Genomic DNA, 20,525 nt, shown 5'->3' on the forward strand with positions numbered 1-20,525 from the left:
AATACCGTTAATAAAAGGGTTAAAATGCATAAGCATGGACGGCGCGTTATGATCAATCTTCTGTGTTTAAAATCACCCCTTTAAATAAAGGGATGAACACAAAACTGAGCACGTGTGCTGCAGATAGTCTGCTAGCACCAAGATAGCTGAGTTCAACACAAACAAAACAAAACTTCTTAAAAGGAAAACATTTAGATTATTTCATTCTAAATACTTCTATCTCTCTGCCCAAACCTAACCTCGTATGAAACGTCCTGAGGAGGAGTTGTCCCGGTGACGACGAAGTTTGAAGAAACATCTACTTTGAACGAAGGTTAGCTTCAGCTAACCTCCGGAGCTGTTGGGGGACGGCTCGCTGTCTGCTGACCAAACGGCAAGTTACTGGTAAAAACGGTGATGCGTCCGTTGTCCTCCTTCGGGAAACTGCTCCACTCGGAGTCATAGAGAACTCTCTAGAAACAGTTCATCTCTGTAAATCTCAGAGAGAAAAGTCAAGCCACGCTTGTATCTTAATTATCCCGTTTATGAATGAATCTACCGGATACACGAACAGTGATTCATTTGTACTTAACTCAGTGTATATGATCGATGATCATATGACACTGTCGGATCCAGTTCAAGAGTTATGTCTGTTTGCCAGCAAAGAGACATTAGCGCGCTGTATCTCCGGCCAGCCTCGCAGCGGAGTCCGGATGGAAGAGACAGGATGTAGATAGAGCGGTACTTTTATTTGGACAGTGACGTCACAGGAAGTCCGCAGTTACCCCATTTCTTGGCTGTGCCGGAAGTAGGTTAATGCAATTTATTTTGAAAGTTTCAGAAAAGTCCATACCAGAGTTTTCACGTTGTAACCATGGCTGTGGGTCCCAACACTCCGATGTGGCAGGAAAAACTTTATAAAACATTAACAACCACAAAGTATTGATCTGATATGTATTGATTGAGATAGATCGATAATAAACATATAAAAGATGCATATAAAAGAATAAAACATATAAAAGCATATAAAAGAATAAAGCATGACATGCAGTTCTCAAAAAGTTTTGAGAACTTTTTTATTTTCTTGGAATTGTTCTATGATGTATTTTTAAAAAAACAATAATTGAAAAAGATGGATTGTTTTAAGTTTCAGTGTGAGAATATACTGGTGCAACTAAAAGAGGAATTCATTTTTAGCTTTTTTACATGTTTATCAGGGGAGTCAGTAAATGTTGACACCTTTAGTTACACATTTGCTTGCTGTCAGAATAATAGAGCGTGTAAAAGGGATCTTGCCAACACATTTTATCAGGATTCTTTAAGCATCTGTTGGCATACTGAGAAGGCCAAAGTAGAAAGCTGTTAAACTAATAATTGGCCACTTTCAGAAGGCAGATTTTCACCCTTTACTGGTTTATCTATATCGTAATTTTATTCACCCTTTCTGTGTATGTAAAGCCTACCCATACAGTGATGCCTGGCCAGGTGATGAGGGTGACGACGGGAGCTCCTATCCCCTGCGGTGCAGATGCTGTCGTCCAGGTGGAAGATACCGAGCTCCTCCGCGAGTCTGAAGATGTAAGTGTGGCATTTCACCCTCAATAAAATCAAAGGAAAACAGCAGTTAAATGTGTAACTAGGTCAATACTAACTAATTGTTTAAAATGTTACTAAGCCTAGAGATGGTTTTTGATTTTACAGGCCGTGAGTGGCGTTTCTAGCATAATGACACCCTGTGCAAGCCTTTTCTTTTTTTGCCTTTTTATGTAAATGTCGATAATATTCCTGAATATATTTACAATAATTAAGTCCAGTTTTGACCAGTCTATATATTGCAGTTTTATGCAACATATTCTCTCCATCTAAGGTGACTCTAATACTAAAAAAGCATTAAAAATGTTATATTTTGTGTTTTTACAAATAGTATAACAATTGTGCATGGTCACACTTTTTCTGGGAGCTTACACAGTGAACAGCCCAAAGGGTGCCCACTCTCAATTAACCACACATGCAAATAAACAATGGAAATTTGGGCATAACTGACAGGTAATTTCTTTGGTGTGCCTGTGTCACCTCCCCTGATAGAAAGTGTATCTGGGCATTTCTTAAACCACCTCTGCCAACAGTCTTTGTTAAATGGGGAACTGCATCAGTTCAGTGTAATATTTTCTGATATCGCATTTGTTGTTCAGGGAACAGAGGAGTTGGAGGTCCGAATTCTAGTACAAGCCCGTCCAGGACAGGATATCAGGTTAGTTCAAATCAGAAAAAAAATTTAAATTCTCATTTGCATTTTAATTGGCACTCTTTGGTTTATAGAGGAATGCAACATAGAAAACTCTTTCTGAATTTATCCCATCCAATTTTCTGTTCATGTTCCTACCTTGTTACTTTACATCCATTAATTTTAATTATAACTAGAGGCCAAATGAGCGCTTAAAATGCATAACATGTCTCTTCCAGAATGTAAGAACAGCATTACAACAGCATTCAGGGATTTTGCTGCTTTTTAAATTCAGTGTTTATATCTCCACAGGCCTATCGGTCATGACATCAAGCGTGGGGAATGTGTGCTGGCAAAGGGCACCCATATGGGGCCTTCTGAAATTGGCCTGTTGGCCACTGTTGGGGTCACAGAAGTGGAGGTCCAGAAATTCCCTGTTGTAGCAGTCATGTCCACGGGAAATGAGGTATAGCCTCTAAATATCAGTGTTTCAGTTATGACCAAATTTCATGTGTCACACAGAAAATCACATTCTGGGTATAAATCAGAAGGTATTTAATGGTCGTGTTGGAATTTTCATGCAAATGGATTTCATATTGCCTTCATCAGTTTTCCCATCAGATTATCTAATAGAAAAGAAGATTAAGTAGAGCTCAGATTTGATGTTATTCTGAAGCACTTGCTCACAAAATGATTTTAATTTTTACAACCAACATTTTGAGTACATTTTTGAATATTAATGTTGTAATAGAATTCTGATGTACAACTGATATTTATATATACATTGTATAAAATGGCACATAGCCTTTTTTTGTCACTGTTTAATATTAAATCAGATTACATTTTCTGTTTTATGACAGTTTAAGGATTACTGAAATGATTTCTATTTGCTTAATGTCAGATTAATGAGAGAGAGAACTTTTTTAATTTCACTTATAACACTATTAGTATGCACTTCAACAATCTAGGAAAGCAGAAATGATACCATGACAAGCCATGGTTAATTCACATTTGAGTTAAATGGATTCCAAGACATCAGCCAGGAAGGTAAAACTTATCATAATCACCTTTATCATACTGTCAAATTAGTTACCATGTGTCTTAGAACCAACAAAGTCAAGGTGTTGGACTGTCTATCACAAAACTCTGATCTCAGTGTCATAAAGAATGTGTGGCTAAAGCTCAAAAGGTGTGTGTGAGCAAGGTGGCCTATAGACCTTATCCAGTTACACCAGTTCTGAGGAGGAATGGGCCAAAATTACAGCAAACAATTGTGAGAAGCTTATGGAAGGATGCCCAGAATCTTTCACTCAAGTCATGTAGTTTAAAAAGTAATTCTACCAAATACTATATAAATGTATTTAAATTTCTGACTTTGAAGAGAGCAATAAAAAATGGTAAAAAAATGATAATAATAATACTTTTGGTAATCTTAACTGTGCTAAAACAGGAAAATCTTAGTCTAATTTAATATCAGACGCTGAGAAAAAAGGGTTATGGGTGTTTTCATGCAGTGTACTGTACGTAAATATCTGGTATCAACTGATCAAAACAGAATTGCCCTGGTCTAAACAAATATATAATGTATTTTTTCTTTTTCTGCTTCTAACTTTCCAAGTTCTGTTAGGTTAGAACCTCAAGCAAATTACATCATACTGGAGCTACTCTTGTACTAATAAGACCTGCAAGTACTTAGGTTTTCTCTGAGTAGAGTGTGGAACATTTATCATTATCCCATGATACATGATAAATGCATAGTATTGTTTTACATGAGACATTTTTCATCAGCTTTTGTATTTTATTTCAGAACCCAATTACTTGGTGCAAACAGCAGTTTAAACACTGTAGTCTGCCTTTATGTTTGAAACCAAAAAGGATTTGCTGACAAGAATTTATTAACTATTGTTGTTGCCCTCCTGTTATCTACATGTTTCTTTTTCCACTTTGTTAATTTCCATTCAAAAGCATGACCTCTGCTATGTTATGCTGTACTGTTTCTTGTTAGCTGCTGAACCCAGAGGACGACCTCCATCCTGGGAAAATTAGGGACAGCAATCGTTCCACCCTGCTCGCCACTATCCAGGAACATGGCTACCCCACTATCAATCTGGGAATCGTTGGGGACAAGTAAGGTTTCACACTGAGTCTGTGCCAGATCTTCTAAGTGCAAATGCAAATGCTTTCATACCTCTTAAGCCTTTCCAACTTTTGACACTTTACATCAAGAAACATTTTCATTTGGATTTTATTGAACGGCAAACAGAAAGAACAAAATTAGAAAACACAACATGAAAAGTGTGATGTGTGTTGTTATTCAGACCCTGTTTCTTCTACTACACTTATGTAAAACCTATTGCAAACAATTGCCTTCAGAAATCACCTGAAGAGTGTAACATCGGACTTATATGTCTCATACTCCACAAATCTTTCTTTAATAAAGGAGTGGCAATAGGAATACCATTGCTTAAGGAAAGTCATAAGAAGTTCTCTTTGCAGTTTGCAAAGTCATTCAGGGGAAACTGCAAACATGGGAGACTTTGCTCCGGTCTGATAAGACCAAAACTTAACTGTTTTGCTAACATGCAAAATGTGTGGTGAGAAACTAACACTGCACAGCAGCCAGAAAACACACTGTGCACTGTTGGTGGTTGTAGCATCATGTTCTGGGGATGCTTTTCTTCAGAAGGGACAGGAATACTTATCAGGTAGATGGATGCTGCTAAATACAGTGTAGTGGGAAAAAGACCTGTTAAAGGCTGCAGAGGACTTGAGACTGGGGTGAAGGATCACCTTCCAGTAGGACAACAATCCTAAACATGCAGCCAGAGCTACAATGGAATAGTTAAATCATAGCATATTTGTGTTAGACTGGCCCAGTCAAGGTCTAGACCTAAATTCTGTCAAGATTTTAGAGTTGTAGTTCAAATACAATTTTCATCCAAACAGTCATAGCTTTAGGTGTTTTGCAAAGAATGATTGTCATTTTTTTCTTTTTTACAATTATGCACTATTTTGTGTTGGTCTGTCACATAAACTTTTTATAAAATATTCTATAACATGATGAAATATAAAAATATAAGACATATTTTCATTGAACTTTCTTTACTTTCTCTCAAACAAATTGGTAGTTAATGCATCTGTGTATTTGTATTTCTTTGTTTTGTGCCTTGTAGCCCAGATGACCTTTTGAACGCTCTGAATGAAGGCATCAGTCGTGCTGATGTCATCATCACCTCAGGAGGAGTGTCCATGGGAGAGAAGGTACAGATGCATGCGGGGTAAAAGTATTGCTTTACTCACACCTTGTGGTGGATAGAGGGATAACAGAATTATTTTAGGAGAAATATCAGTGGTGGTTAGTCTTTTTTTAAGTGTAAAGAGAAATATGTTATCAGTCTGTGGTATTTTTAAGTTTGTCTTTTTTTTCTTTAGGTAACAGTATGAAGTTTATAATTTTGTTTGTTGAATTGTATTTTTTAGGATTACCTCAAGCAGGTGCTGGATATCGATCTTCATGCTCAGATCCATTTTGGTCGTGTTTTCATGAAACCAGGGTAAAGCAAACAGAATTTCATTATTTATTCCACCTTTTTAAATCTTTTGTATAGGGTTTCTCATTTTCTCATGCTCATGTTTAATTTTATTGTGATTACATATGTTGTTTTCCTTGGTTACTCTTTTTTTTAGTCTCCCAACAACATTTGCCACCTTGGACATAGATGGTGCTCGCAAACTAATCTTTGCTCTCCCAGGTAGTGTGTGAAGTTGAGAGAAAGAGTGATTCTACCAGCCGCTCACACAGACTTGTTACTCAGATATTTTTCTTTGTGCTTTCTTCTCTCGTCCTCTTCCCTCTGTCCGCCCGTCTGTCCTAGGAAACCCGGTGTCCGCTGTTGTCACCTGTAATCTTTTTGTCATCCCTGCTTTGAGGAAAATGCAGGGTATTTTGGACCCTAGGCCCACCATCATCAAAGCGAGGGTAGGACTCACAAAGCATACAAGGAGGGCCAAAAGTACTGGGTTTCATTCCCATGCTTTCAATGTAGAGGCATCAAACTGTAACACATCAATGTTGGCACAAAAATCCTCAAGTCTTGTTGCATCTTAAGTCATCATTTAATTCTGTTTCATCATCCTCTTGATGCATATTTATGACCACAACATTTTGCTGTGACTTGGCAAAGACATCGCTAACCCCAAGGCCTGGTCTTCTGTCTTGAATATTCATAACCACAGATTGGGTAAATATCATGCACCCAGAGCAGGCAAAGCCTATGTCCCAATCAAGGATTAATAAGTAAAAGATTTGGTCCCCTGCCATTATGGGTGCCATCCAGCATGCGCCGCTACACCAATTGCAGTTATAAAGCAGTTAGAAGTCAACTTGAATGTATCAGTGCCACTTCGTAAAGAAATTAATGGCCTTAAAGCATAGATGTATCTGGGCAATTTTCCCAAGCAGATGGCTTTAGATGTGAATTAAACCTTTACCCTTGAAAACAGCCTCAACAAGGCAACCGTATTTTACTGACCTCTGGTCTTTTAATGCATGCTATATTTTTGAACTCCTCTCATCTTGGCCAAGACACCCTTGATGACATTTTAAATTTCAGTGGGAATATAAATAACAAATTGGCCGTGATGATAAGTTACAAATACCAGTGGATACCATTAATAATAATAATATATCACAATTTTGTTTATATGGTATTTAAACAAAAAATAAAAACAAAACTGGAAATGTTAGGTAGACCCCTCTTTTTGTTCATGGCCCCCTCTCCGGATGGGGACAGGGTTCTTTGTGGGCTGGGGTCAGAGCGGGGTTCGGGGTCGTTTGGGTTCGGGTGGTGCCGGCACTAACAAAACAAGGAAAAGAAAAAACAGAAAATGCTGCAGAATTATATTATATTAATTCATATTGGTGTGATTATGTTACTTGTGACATGTTATTTTTACTTTGATATAGACTTAAGAATAAACAGTTCTTTTTAAGTGTTTATTTTGCAGAATATACCACCATTATCGTGCTGAATATTACACCATTATTATTGTTCTGCTATGTATTAAGTAAAATAACTATAACAAACTGATATTAGCTGGTTAATTAACCAGGCTATATGCTCGGGTAGATAGCCTGCAGTCAGCTGCTTAACAGATGCTGCTCATAGCTTTCCAACTGTAGTTTTTAATGTGTGGTGCTTGTTTTGTTTCCATGGTATGAATGACTTTGATTTTGAGACCGGAAATATTTCCAAGCTGACAAATTTGTCCTGTTTGCAAACCAGCTGACCAGCAGTGTGCAGCAACAGGGAATGGGGCCACATGGCATGCTGTGAGCTGGAGAAAACTCCAGTCACTCCAGCACTTTCTCTGACATTTCATAAAAGCACATCAAACCATAGGAATGCCATGATGAAAAATTGCTTCAGTTTTGATCCTGTTACTTCTGCCAAATTATTTAATAGAAAACACATTATGTTTTCAAGTTCATTCATCAGAATTTGGGTAGAAATATTCACATTGCCAAAGTAAGCATTTCATAGTGGCAGTTAGCACTTGAGACAATTTACATTGGCAGATGATTTACTTTTTTTCTCACAACATATGGAACGTCATTAAAGTTTGCCCTCCATTTCATTGGTATTGGTGGGAAATCAGTCCTTGAGGATTTGCACAAAATTTCAGCATTTTAGCTTTTCGAGTCAGTGTTGTAAGGCTGGAAAACATTTAAATTTTAGCAAATTACCTAAAATGTGATTCGTAAGAAAAGATAGGAGGAATCTTAAAAGATGCGTTAATATCTGTGTTTTGAAAATATTTAACTTTGTTTTGTATTTGTTTATTATTTAGTTGTCGTGTGATGTGAAGCTGGACCCTCGCCCTGAATATCACCGCTGCATTTTGACGTGGCATCACCAGGAGCCTCTGCCGTGGGCACAGAGCACAGGTACGACAATCTAAAGCAGCAAAACATTATTCTGTAAAGCAACAGAAACATTTAAGAAACAGACAAGGCATGACAGAAAAGTTAATTACACATCTGCTTTATTTGAATGGCACGTTCTCTTGACTCCTAATTTTGAAGAGTGACTGAGATAAATTGGCCCCTGTGTCCTGTAATTTCTATTCTGTTTCCAGAAACAGGATGTCACAAATTACCAATTAAAAGTCCCTAGATAGTCCAATCAATTCAAAAGATGTGAAGTTTAACTTAAAATTTTGCTTCAGTTGCATTATTTTATATGAATTGTTAGGCGTGTAGATAATTGGCCCCTCTAGTGATTTTATTAAAAATAATTATTTCTTAATGTGAGATTCTTTCACCATTAAAAACAAATTTCTAAAATTGAAGGCTGATTTCTTTTTTTTTTTTTCTAAATTTCTTTGTGTGAAATTATGCAACTGCAGAAAAAGATTCATTTACTTTCAGGCTTTTGTCATCGCCTTACCAGGGAAGCCAATAAATGCGGGAGGTGCTGCACATTTCATTCGCTTCACCCAGCAAATCCACAGTTCCTCCTATTTTCATACAGGTGCTGTGGAATCGTAAACAAAAGGCAAACGTATAAACATAAAAAAACACTGCAAAAGTGTGAGTAATTTCTTACTAAATTTGAGGAAATATTGTATTTATTGTGCTCCTGATGAATTTTCCTTCAAGCTTTGTTGAGGTTTTTTCTGAGTTCTTACTATATAAATAAAAAAATTAATTCAACATTACCATCACCAGCTTATCTCAGCTTAAGAGAAATAACTGGTTGGTATCATGATGCAATCAATGATTTTCTAAACATCATCTCAACTGTCTGTGTAATAAAGTCCTGCAGTGTGTTTATAGCTACACTTTGCACACAGATTTCACTGCAGAATGCACAAAAACTACAGCTGTACAAATCCAAGTAATCAACACACTATCTTTACGTTGTAAATCGTTCATTCCACTTAGGCTTCACATTTTGTCACTTTACAGCCACAAACTTTATTCTCTTATTGGGATTTTATAAGATAAACAATCTCAAAGTAGCTCATAATTGTGGAGTGGAAGTGTAATAATATTAGGCTTTCAAAGATTTTTATGAACAATATGGCATATCAACCCTCCTCTCAACCCTGCTCTCAGTCAACACTTTTGCTGCAGTTACATCTGCAGGCCTTTTGGTGTAAGTCTCTACCTGCTTTGCTCATCTGGAGATGAAATGTTTATTTCCCATCTTCTCTGTCAAGGTTCCCTGTAAAAACAAAAACAAAAAGCATACCCACAGGTTGGGACTGCCATCATCATATTTCCCTGTAATGATATCATGTCCAGGATGATGAGCAATATTAGTTTCTCTCTGTTTTGGAAAAGATGAAATTATCCAATTACTGTTATGATGAAGATCACTCAGTGAGGTTTGAGAAGTAATCTTGTCCAAGATGAGAGCACAATATCTGTCAGAGTGTCAGTGTGTTGCTCTGATTTACAAAGTGTTGCGCAGCTTTTTTATTTGCAAGGACATAGGAGTGCGAAAATATTTACAAGACGGTGTGAGAAGCAACTTCTCAGTAAGTTAGTGAGAGAAAAGACTTTGCTAATCTTTCTTCGCTGCAGCAGCATAGCTCAACTTTGGCAGATGACATTCAGTTTTGCAGAGCTGAGTCACACCAAGAATATCTTAAGTATAATAAAATAAAGACATAACATAACCATACATTTACAGTCATAAGAATATGGAGAGCAAAGTTCAATCTAGACATAAAATATTAGCAAGAAACATATTTTTCCCTCACACCTCCACGGACAGCGATTTGCATGTAGACCACAGAGTTCAGTTTTAGTCTCATCTGACGAAAGCATTCTTTCTCATGTTTGATATGTCCCCTAAATGGCTTGTGGAAAACTCATGCTGGGCATCTTCTGGCTTTCTTTCAACAATGGTTTTCTTCTTGCCAATTGCTACTAAAGGCCAGGTATATGGAGTAAACAACTAAGAGTTGTCCTTTCAACAGATTCTTCCACCTGAGGTGTGGATCTTTACAGCTCCTCGAGTTACGATGGGCCTATTGACTGCTTCTCTGATTAAGGCTCTCCTTGCCCAGCCTGTCGGTTTAGGTGGATTCCCGTATTTTGATAGGTCGGCACTTATGCCATGCTGATTCCATTTTTCAGTGTTCAGTGAGATTTTTTAAATTTGTGATGTTGTTTTAAAACCTAATCTTTCTCTAAGAGGCTCCCCAACTTTATCCCTGACCTTTCACATAAAATGAAGAAGAAAACATCGTAGTTTGGTTTTGTAACATGACTAAATGTAAATAATTTCAATGGCTATAAGTATTTTTCCAAGGCACTGTATTACAGTAAAACCAAATTATTTAACTACTAAGTCTTGTCTTGGGAGTATTCCTTCAGTACAAAAGGGCTGGTGCATGGAACTGTTTCTAATGTGTGCTGTACCCTTCGGTCTCCTCCCTGTTGCAGGGAACCAGGTGAGCAGCAGACTGATGAGCATGCGCAGTGCCAACGGGCTCCTGATGCTACCTCCAAAAACAGAGCAATACGTGGAACTGCACAAGGGCGAGGTGGTCGACGTCATGGTCATCGGACGGCTATGATGTCGTCAGAGGGGGACGTGGGATGACGTCACTTATAGCGAGCGTTGGAATGGGTGGTTCACGGTGCATGTCCACATATCATTGACTATTCTGTAATATGCAATGGCACAGCTAGTTTTTATTGATTTGGATAACGTTGAGGTATAGTCAACATCTTGATCACAACCTAGATACATATTTAAAAAATAATTTAAAAAGATTATAGTATTTCAAACAAAGAAAATATAACTTTTACTGAAAAAATCTAATTATAAAAAGAGATTTATTCTGTAATATATTATTATGATTATTATTCTTATTATTATCATTATTCTTCTTATCATTATTATATTAAGGCAACTTTGTTCCTTTCATTGCAATTGCTTTGTGTGTTCAATGCTAGACCTTATCTATAGCAGTAGCATTTTAATAGACCGCTGTAGGTGCCTGCCAGGACAAAAAAAAGAAAATTATTATTTTCTCATCTTTAGTGGAAAAAAATCAGTTTTCTGAAAGTGAAGAAAACATGGAAGGCTCCAGATTTCGTATGGTGCTCACTTCAGAGGAAAGAGGCCGCGTATCAAGGCCACCTCGTCCTCTGAGGGCCCATTAAGGTGACACTTCTGTTTTTCCCTCATTAGTATGCATCATAATGGCTTCACAAAGAGCTTTGCTTGTTGTTTATCTTGTGAGTCTTGTTTATGTGCGCAGTGCCAAATGCCTGGGCAGAAAGGAGGTGGTGTTGGGAGGAAGATTGGGGGGGTGGGTGGGGTTGGGGTCACATCAATGCCAGTCAGGCACGGACCTTGAAGCTTCCTTATATTCACTTAAACTCAGCCCCAAACCCCATGGAGGTGACAAGCTGAGCTGGGGAGAAATTATTATTTTTGTTTTGTTTTACTTTTTCTTTTTGATCAACTATTTAAGAAAAATATTAAAGAAAAGAAACAGCTTCTTTAAGTGCTGACAGCCTTTTTAACCAACTACACAAGAGATGTACAGAAAAAAATAACCATATTGTACAGATATGTGACCAGCACTCCTGAGGAAATTATTAAGCAATGAGGAGACATTGATCAATGCTGTACTATAACATTTTCTGTAATGATATGAAACTGATGAAAGAGACTAAGATAATAAAAATCCTTGATCATTATGTAAAAAAAGATTCTTGTTGGCTTTCGTTTTTTAATAAAATGTATCTATGGAAAATGTGGGAGGTTTTTGTCATCAGTGCTGAACATTTTGTAGCTGATAGATTCAATTCATTGATCATCCATTGGTACTTGTAAAAGGTATATCTCTGAGGAAGTCTGCAACAAGGGGTTGACTTTGAAACAATCCTTTATACTAAGAAAGTATGTTGCTCAGTGAAAGATCCCACCCAAGAAAGACACAGTTAAACACCAAAGCCAAGACTACTTTCAACAGGAAAGAAAAGTCAAAGACAACACAGTTAATGGTATGAATAGCTCTATCCATGAATCCACCCAAGAAAGAGATTCAGAACCACTGGGACAGGAGTACTTTCTATGGGAAAGAAAAGCAAACAGAGTGCAAAGGTAATGGGATCAATATCTCAACCAATGACTCCATCCAGGAAAGAGACACAGTTGAGCACTGATCCTCTGAGCAAGGGGTATTTTTAATGGGAAAAAAATACAAAGAGAACAGAGTTGAAGGCAGCAAAAGCTCTGTCTAAAACTCGACCCAGGAAAAACACATTTAAATATAGCAATACTAGGACAGGAGTACTATCTGTTGGAAAGACAATCAAAACAAAAAGAAGACAGAGTTAGTAACTTGACCAGTAACTCCGTCCATTAAACAAACAGTTAAACACAGAAACACTAGGCTTGGAGGGCTTTCAGTGGGAAAAAAAGCTAACAGAACCAAGAATTAATGGCAGCAATATCTCGGTCAGTGACCAATCCAGGAAAGAGACACGTTAAAGATAGTAACACTGGGTCAGGAGTACTTTCCATGTGACAAAAGCTAAATTAAACATTAAAGCGCTGTTCTAAGAGCTTAAGAAGAAGGAAACTGAACTAAATGAACTACTGATTATTGACTGATGATGCTGCACAGTTCAGCATTGAAAAGAACAGGTCCCCCCAAAGAAGCCTTTTGGAGAGCTAAACGTCGTCAAGAAATTATGCTTAACAGTTACGTTACATTACGCTTAATAGTAGACAGTTTCTCTGCCTTGTGCACAAGACAGGAGCATGATAACTGAAGTAACCACAATAAACTCACAGTCTGAGAGTGCACTATTGCCAACTTAGAGAAGAATCAGAACTTTAACATAAAACCAAACTTTATAATTTAGCTTGAAAGGGGAAGAAATCTTCTTATTTTAGCAATATTACGCTGGTGAAAGAAGTATGTCCAAGGAATCTCTTTTATATGGGGTTTAAAGGACATTTCCTATTCAAAGGTAACACCATGGTTTTTTATACTAATACTGGAGGCCAAATTAATGCCATCAAGAGTAAGATACTACATCTGCCTTTATGTTCTATTACACGCATTTAACATTTCAAAAAACCCTGCTTGCTTCCACCTAATGTCAGCAGGAATCACTAATAACCAGTTAACATCTATGTTTTTGTACTGGTTTAGGAAGCCAGGGCACCAGGAGAACACTGTTGTAGGGGGGACCATACAACTTCTTAGCTTAAAGTGTCAGCCAAAATTTAAACCAATAAGAAAAGCTTTTGGCTTAAAGATAAGAATCCTCTTTGCGTAAACTCTTAAGCTGAGATAATACTAGAGTGTTGATCCTGGTGTGAGCAAGTTGTGACTGTGTGAGGGAATGCGTGTGTAAAGGGATATTTTCCGTCACTGCTCCCCAGGTCAGGAGGGTATTTTGTGTGTCTACCTTTTGATGTGGTAGACCTGAATGATTTAATCTTTAAGACAAGTTAATAGTACTGGCAGGGTCAGACAAGTAATCCCTGGCACAAAGTTATTAAGTGAAAGGAAAACATTGCATCGTTTTTAGGTCATTAGTGTCTGGAAAAACCTTTTATTGCAATTGTTTTGGGGTGTGTTTCTACCAGCAGTGCACCACTAAAGACTGAATGTTTTGCATTCCTCTTCACAAAATACCCAGTTTCTTTTGCATGCATCAATGAAAAAGTCCACAGATTATTTTCAGTTTAATTACATATGTTTAAATAGTCAATTCCAAACAAATGTGATCTCAAGACACTTCACGAGACAAACTCAGCTCAAATAAGCAAATCATTCCTATCACAAAGACAGATTTAAATTAAGTTACATACATTATTACGATTTCATCTTGCTTTTAGTATAATGCAGTCAGGTTCAAGTTATAATGCCATTCTGTAAAATATTATCTGTGAAAGGAAGCCTAGCTGATTGCATTAAGCCTTTGATGCAATGAGACTATCTGATTGTAGCCCTGGTCAAGTGTGTTGTGGTGTAGGGTTGTTGTGCTGCTAGAAAACAAATCTTTGCCCCAATCTCAAGTCTTTTGCAGCCTCCAAAAGATCTTCATTTAATTGCATTGTATTTGTTAAATACATCATCCCATCAACTCAGACCAAGCTCCCTATGCCTTGCAGGGTCCCCACATCATGATGCTGCCAGTACCGTGTTTCAGTGTGGGGATGGTTTGTATACTGATGTGCTGTGTTAGCTTTCAGCCACAATTAACGTAGGTCAGAAAGTTTGATTTTGGATTCAGGTGACAAGAGCACCATTTCCCATATGTTTTGCTGTGTCTCCTACGAGGCTTATGGCAGACTTTAAATTGTACTTTCAATAAGGTGGAAAATGTTGTCTTGTAAAAGAGGGGTGGGGTAATGAACACCTGCAGTGAGGTGAATTCTGGTTTAGGAGGTCAGACAGCAGTCATTTGGATAGTGCATGACATAATTTGACCCAAATTGGTGGGTATTTCCTCTGACGCAAGCTCTGAGCCTCATATGTCAACAAATTATTCGTATAATGATAGGTGTTGTTGCATCAACAAACCACCTAAATAACAGACCAAATCAATCTGACCAGATGGGATCAAGATAAACCCAGAACAGAGATGAAGTAATGTTTCATCTCTACGAAGGGTGTCTGAGGCCTGACCTATGGATTCTACTCCTCTCCACTTTTTTAATATAACCAACTAGTCTCACCCTCAGATTCCACTTTACTTTTCTATAACCAATCATTGTAAATTGTTTTTAATTATCCACTGTATAAAACATGATTCCACTGTATGATCAGGGCCTTGTCTTTGGTATATCACATGTGCCTTTTTTAAACTTAACAATTCTTATGGTTTTTCTTTCAGCAATGGTTTTCTTGTTACTTCTCTTTAAATGAAAGCTAGATTTCAAAAATGCATGACTAATAGTTGTCATGTAGACGGATTCACGCACCTGACATATGGATCTCTGCAGCTCCTCAAGAGATACAGTGACCCTCTTGCATCTCTGATTAATGCTCTCCTTGCTTGGCCTGTCAGTTGAGCAGGACAGTCATGTATGGTATTGCAAATGTGCAATACTGTTTCCAGTAACAACTGATGGATTAAGCTACGCTATGTGAGATGTTCAAAGGGTGGGATAAACTTTTATAACTTATGCATGCTTAAAACCTCTCCAAATCTTTATCCCTGACCTGTTTGTTAACTAATGTTCTCTAACAAACCTCAGAGGCCTTCACAGAACATCTGGATTTTATACTGAGATTAAATTATTCACAGGTGGATTCTATTTGGCAGATAGATGAGTGATGAGGGCAATGTGTTACACTGGATTTTTTTTAGGGGTATCCAAATGCTGCACACAAGTCATGTTTTCAGTTTTTTTGATAAAACATAGTGAAAATCATGTATACTTTTCATTCCAGATAAGCACAATTTTGCCCTATCATATAAAACCCCAATAAAATACATGGGAATTTGGTTGTGACTTGACAAAATGTAAAAAGGTTTGTGAATACTTTTGCAAGACACAGTAACTATTTTTTAAAATGTAGGTTAATTTACATTTGTTTATCCATATAACATAAAAACAGAAGTAATGTTCCATAACTGAGCTCCACTGAAATGAATCACAATGAACCATAGGAAGGTTTTTTTTTTCAAGAATGAAGTATGTAAGAATCAAGAACTGGCAAATATGACTCTCACAAGGAAAAGAGGTAAAAAGCAGAGCTGCCAGAAAGGATTAACTAAGGAGCAAACTGCAACTGCAACTGGGAAAAAGGCAGCTCTGAGCTTCTTCATTCTTTTTTTCAAGAGGCAGCCTGAGATTAGACTGTTTCAGTTCCTTCTTGCAAGATGAAATTACAGCAGATCCCATTAGGTGGAGATTATTAATGATGCCATGACAAGAAAGTAGACGTTCATCTATTCTGATGTATAAAAAGTGAGATAAATGTAAGAGGATCAGGATGATGATGCATGTCAGAAATAGCAGTTATTTTTTTACACCAAGGAATGAACCAAAACGTTATGTATTGTAAGGAACCTTGTGTGTCTAATTTTCCTGAATGTACTAAGCAATTGAGAATCAGCTTTATTGCCAAGTTCGTACATACAAACAAGGAATTTGACTCCGGTACACTTTGCTCTTTGGTTTTGTTTTTGTATTACAGAATATACATAATTACAATGTACAATATACACATATATAAATAAAAAGGTGCATTTGCAACATCTGTATGCTGTTGTTTTATACTCTATTGAATGTTCATCAGAGAAACAGCCTGGGGGAAGAAACTGTCTCTGTGGCAGCTGGTTTTAGTGAACAATGCTCTGTAGCGGCGGCCTGAAGGTAAAGCTCTGAACAGTTTATATGCAGGGTGTGTGGGGTCTACAGAGATTTTAACAGCTCTTTTCCTGACCCTAGACCTGTATAAGTCCTGGATGGAGGGAAGGTCAGCCCTGATTATTCTCTCTGCATTCCTGATTATTCGTTGCAGTCTGGACCTGTCCTGTTTTGTGGATGAGCTAAACCACACTGAGATGGATGAAGACAGGACAGACTGAATGATGGCAGTGTAGAAGATGACCAGCAGCTCCTGTGGAAGGTTGAACTTCTTGAGTTGGCTCAGGAAGTACAGTCTCTGATGGGCCTTCTTTCGAACAGTGTCTATGTGTGAAGACCATCTCAGGTCCTCTGAGATGGTGGTTCCTAAGAACCTGAAGTGGTCCACGGCCGATACAGTGTTGTTGAGGATGGTGAGGGGGGTGTATGGGGGTGGTGTTCTCCGAAAGTCCACCACCATTTCCACAGTGTTGAGTGGGTTGAGTTCCAGGTAGTTCTGACCGCACTAGTGTACCAGCCAATCCACCCGCTGTCTGTATGCAGACTCATCACCGTCCTGGATCAGTCCAATCACAGTGGTGTCATCTGCAAACTTAAGGAGTTTCACGGACAAGTCCGATGAGGTGCAGTCATTTGTGTACAGGGAGAAGAGGAGTGGGGATAGAACACACCCCTGGGGGGCACCAGTACTTATTGATCTGGTTCGGGAGAAGATGCTCCCCAGTCTCACCTGCTGCTGTCGGTCCGTCAGGAAGCTGTTGATCCACTGACAGGTGGAGGCTGGGACGTTGAGCAGGTTGAGCTTCTGGTGGAGGATGTCTGGTATGATGGTGTTGAAGGCCGAGCTGAAGTCTACAAACAGGATCCTGGCGTACGTCCCTGGGTGGTCGAGGTGTTGCAGGATGAAGTGTAGACCTAAGTTAACAGCATCATCTGCCGACCTGTTTGCTCGGTAAGCAAACTGCAGGGGGTCCAGCAGGGGGCCTGTAATGTCTTTCAGGTGCTTCAACACCAGCCGCTCAAAGGATTTCATGACCACAGACGTCAGGGCTATAGGCCTGTAGTCATTTAATCCTAGGATGGTCGGTTTCTTGGGCACCGGGATAATGGTGGACCCTTTGAGGCAGGAGGAGACCTCACACTTCTCCAGTGACTTGTTGAAGATCCGGGTGAAGATCGGAGCGAGTTGATTTGCACAGGCTTTCAGGCATGATGGGGAGACGTTATTAGGTCCTCCAGCTTTCTTTGTTTTTATCCGCTGAAAGAGGCTGTTTACATCTTCCTCGGAGATCTTTAGTGCAGGCAGAGGATCTGAAGGTAGGGGGTTGGTTACTTTATGGGAGGAGTTTGTTCCTGAATGGGATATGGAGGAGATGGTTTCAGGTGTGAACGGCTTCCTGTCATGTCTGCAGTTGAAGCCATTCAGACGGTTGGCCGGGCGAGGATTCTGTTCAGGAAGGGTGGGGGGGCTCCTGTAGGCAGTCAGGTTTCTCAGACCAGTCCATACAGCCGAAGTGTCACCAGTAGAAAGGCTGTTTTCCAGCTTCTCACTGTAGCTTCTCTTGGCTGCTTTGATCTCCTTTGTTAGTCTGTTCCTGGCCTGCCTGTACCACGCCCAATCTCCATTGCTGTGAGCTTCTTCCTTTTCCCTGCGCAGATTCCTGAGGTGTGGAGTAAACCATGGCTTGTTGTTCCCAAAGGTGCAGAAGTTCTTGGTCTGCACACACATGTCCTCACAAAAACTGATGTATGATGTCACCACATCAGTTAGTTGGTTTAAGTCAGTGGCTGAGGTTTCAAAAACAGTCCAGTCTGTGCATTCAAAGAAGGCTTGTAGCATCTGCTTTGATTCCTCAGTCCACTTTTTAACAGTGTGAACCTTGGGTTTGGAAGCTCTTAGTCTCTGTCTGTAGGTTGGGATGAGGTGGATAAGACAATGATCCGAAAAACCCAGAGCAGCCCTGGTAACAATGATGTGGTTACTTATTGTAGACCTGGGGAAATGAATTTGAAAGATGTAATTTGTATGTATTCTCTGAAAGCAGACAGAGAAGTGGAAGAAAACGTCTGTCAAGCTATGTGATTTTTTCTGTATTTGGTTCAATTTCTCTTTACTATACATGTATCAGCCTGAGACAGAGAACCCAAATTCAGCCAAACACAAAGTGAAAAGTTAAAAGATTTATTCAGTAACTCAGGGTCAGATAGCAGGAGAGCAGCAGTCAGCTTTCGCAAATCACTGAGGACAGAGAAACGAGTTAGTGGCTGAATAAAACTCCGGATTTGCAAAGAGTTAGATAAAGCCACTAACCTTCTCAGTCTGGGAATGAGGTGCAGAATCCAGAAGAGGATGTGATCCAGACAGTTAATGAGGAAGAACCCAACAGACCGAAGTCGGATTGCCGACTGATCCAAATCCTCAGGGGAATCAGCTGAAGTTGTGAGCGGAACACAGAGCTGCGATTGTCCTCTTGACAATAATTCCAGGCGGACTTGAGAGCCAGATGGGCTCAGGCTGAATAAACCAGTGGCTTGGCTGGGGTGTAAATCCAGGGACAGAAACGGAGTCGAGTTCCGGGGCTAGCTGTGTCAGACAAGGGGCAGGCAGAGCCATGAAACCAGAGGCAGAAAACAGAGTCGAAATCCAATCCGTCAGACAAGGGGCAGGCAGGCAGGAAGGCAAAATCCGTGAGGCAAGACGAGACACCACATAGGGCTTGATCCGGGACACGTGGAAGGTAGGGTGAACTCTCATGGCACGAGGCAGACGTAAACAAACAGCCGCAGGATTGATGATCTTGGATATGGGAAAGTTCCCGCAAAATGAGGTGCCAGCTTACGGGAGTCAACCAGAAGTGGGAGGTCCTTGGTGGACAGCCAGACCGCCAAACCTTCTGTCCCACCTGGTAGCTTGGAGCAGGGACTCTCCGGCGATTTGCTGTGCGTGCCTGCACCTCCGACATCCTGATCATGGATCTTCTTGCCTTTCTCCAGATGCGCTGACATCTTAGGGCCGCGACCTGAGCAGAAGGAACCTCAGCTTCTTTCTCCTGGACTGTGAACAAGGGTGGCTGAAAACCAAACACAATTTGGAAAGGGGATAACCCCGTGGCAGTAACCAGGAGGGTGTTGACTGCATATTCAACTCAGGGTAAATTTTGAGACCATTTTGTTGCGTCTGACAGTGCGCGAAGTTTGGTCTCCACCTTCAGGTTGGCCCTGTCAGTTTGTCCGTCCGACTGTGGGTGAAATCCTGAGGACAAACTGACTGTAATCCCCAGCAAGGAACAAAACGCTCTCCAGAAACGTGACATGAACTGGGACCCTCTGTCCGAGACAATGTCTGTGGGTATGCCATGAAGGCAAAAAACCTCACATGTCAAAATGTCCCCCATTTCCTTGGCTGAAGGCAACTTCTTGAGAGGGACAAGGTGAACCATCTTTGAAAACCTGTCGATGACAGCCTTTAGAAACTGGCAAACCTGTCACGAAGTCCATGGCTATGTGTGACCAGGGATGAGGAGGAATAGGTGGTGGATGTAAGAGTCTAGCAGGAGGGCGACGTGAAGACTTGGCTTGGGAACATTGAGTACAGGCCGTGACGTAATCTGTAACATCTTTGACAAGAGATGGCCACCAAAACTGAGTCCGGACCATCTGCAACGTCCTGCTGATACCAGGATGACAGAACAGACGTGAATTATGCCATGAATTAAGTACCTTGGGTACGAGGTGTTCTGGGACAAAACACCAGTCAGGTGAGCATGAAATTGGGATAGGGAGGTCCTTGGTGGCATCTCAAACCTCTCTTTCCAACTCCAACATGGTGACAGAGAGTCTCACTGATTCTGGGAGAATAAACTCGTCCTCCCCAGAGGCCTGTGACCCGGAAGGTTCCTGTATTCTGGACAGGGCGTCCGGTTTGCCATTTTTGATTCCAGGTCTGAAAGACA

At 39.7% G+C, this 20,525-nt stretch overlaps 1 protein-coding gene across 11 annotated transcripts in view; it reads left to right on the plus strand.

Moving 5' to 3' along the window:
- gphnb (gephyrin b) overlaps positions 1–11,534 on the plus strand; it is a 152,238-nt gene extending 140,704 nt beyond the window's left edge. For 7 of the 11 annotated variants that reach the window (XM_047387531.1, XM_047387534.1, XM_047387533.1 and 4 more), the window contains 10 exons: positions 1,438–1,557; positions 2,172–2,230; positions 2,516–2,669; positions 4,209–4,330; positions 5,377–5,464; positions 5,684–5,757; positions 5,891–5,958; positions 6,079–6,182; positions 8,054–8,150; positions 10,662–10,959. In XM_047387531.1, coding sequence (XP_047243487.1) covers positions 1,438–1,557; positions 2,172–2,230; positions 2,516–2,669; positions 4,209–4,330; positions 5,377–5,464; positions 5,684–5,757; positions 5,891–5,958; positions 6,079–6,182; positions 8,054–8,150; positions 10,662–10,795 — 1,020 coding nt within the window. In that variant the 3' untranslated portion in view covers positions 10,796–10,959. Of the gene's footprint in view, positions 1–1,437; positions 1,558–2,171; positions 2,231–2,515; positions 2,670–4,208; positions 4,331–5,376; positions 5,465–5,683; positions 5,758–5,890; positions 5,959–6,078; positions 6,183–8,053; positions 8,151–10,661; positions 10,960–11,265 lie in introns of those variants that run through there. The other 4 variants (XM_047387532.1, XM_047387540.1, XR_007041743.1 and 1 more) reach the window with 3 other exon arrangements.
- The last annotated feature ends 8,991 nt before the right edge of the window (positions 11,535–20,525 follow it).

Source organism: Girardinichthys multiradiatus, chromosome 15 (genome assembly GCF_021462225.1).
Source record: "Girardinichthys multiradiatus isolate DD_20200921_A chromosome 15, DD_fGirMul_XY1, whole genome shotgun sequence".
Taxonomy (NCBI): domain Eukaryota; kingdom Metazoa; phylum Chordata; class Actinopteri; order Cyprinodontiformes; family Goodeidae; genus Girardinichthys; species Girardinichthys multiradiatus.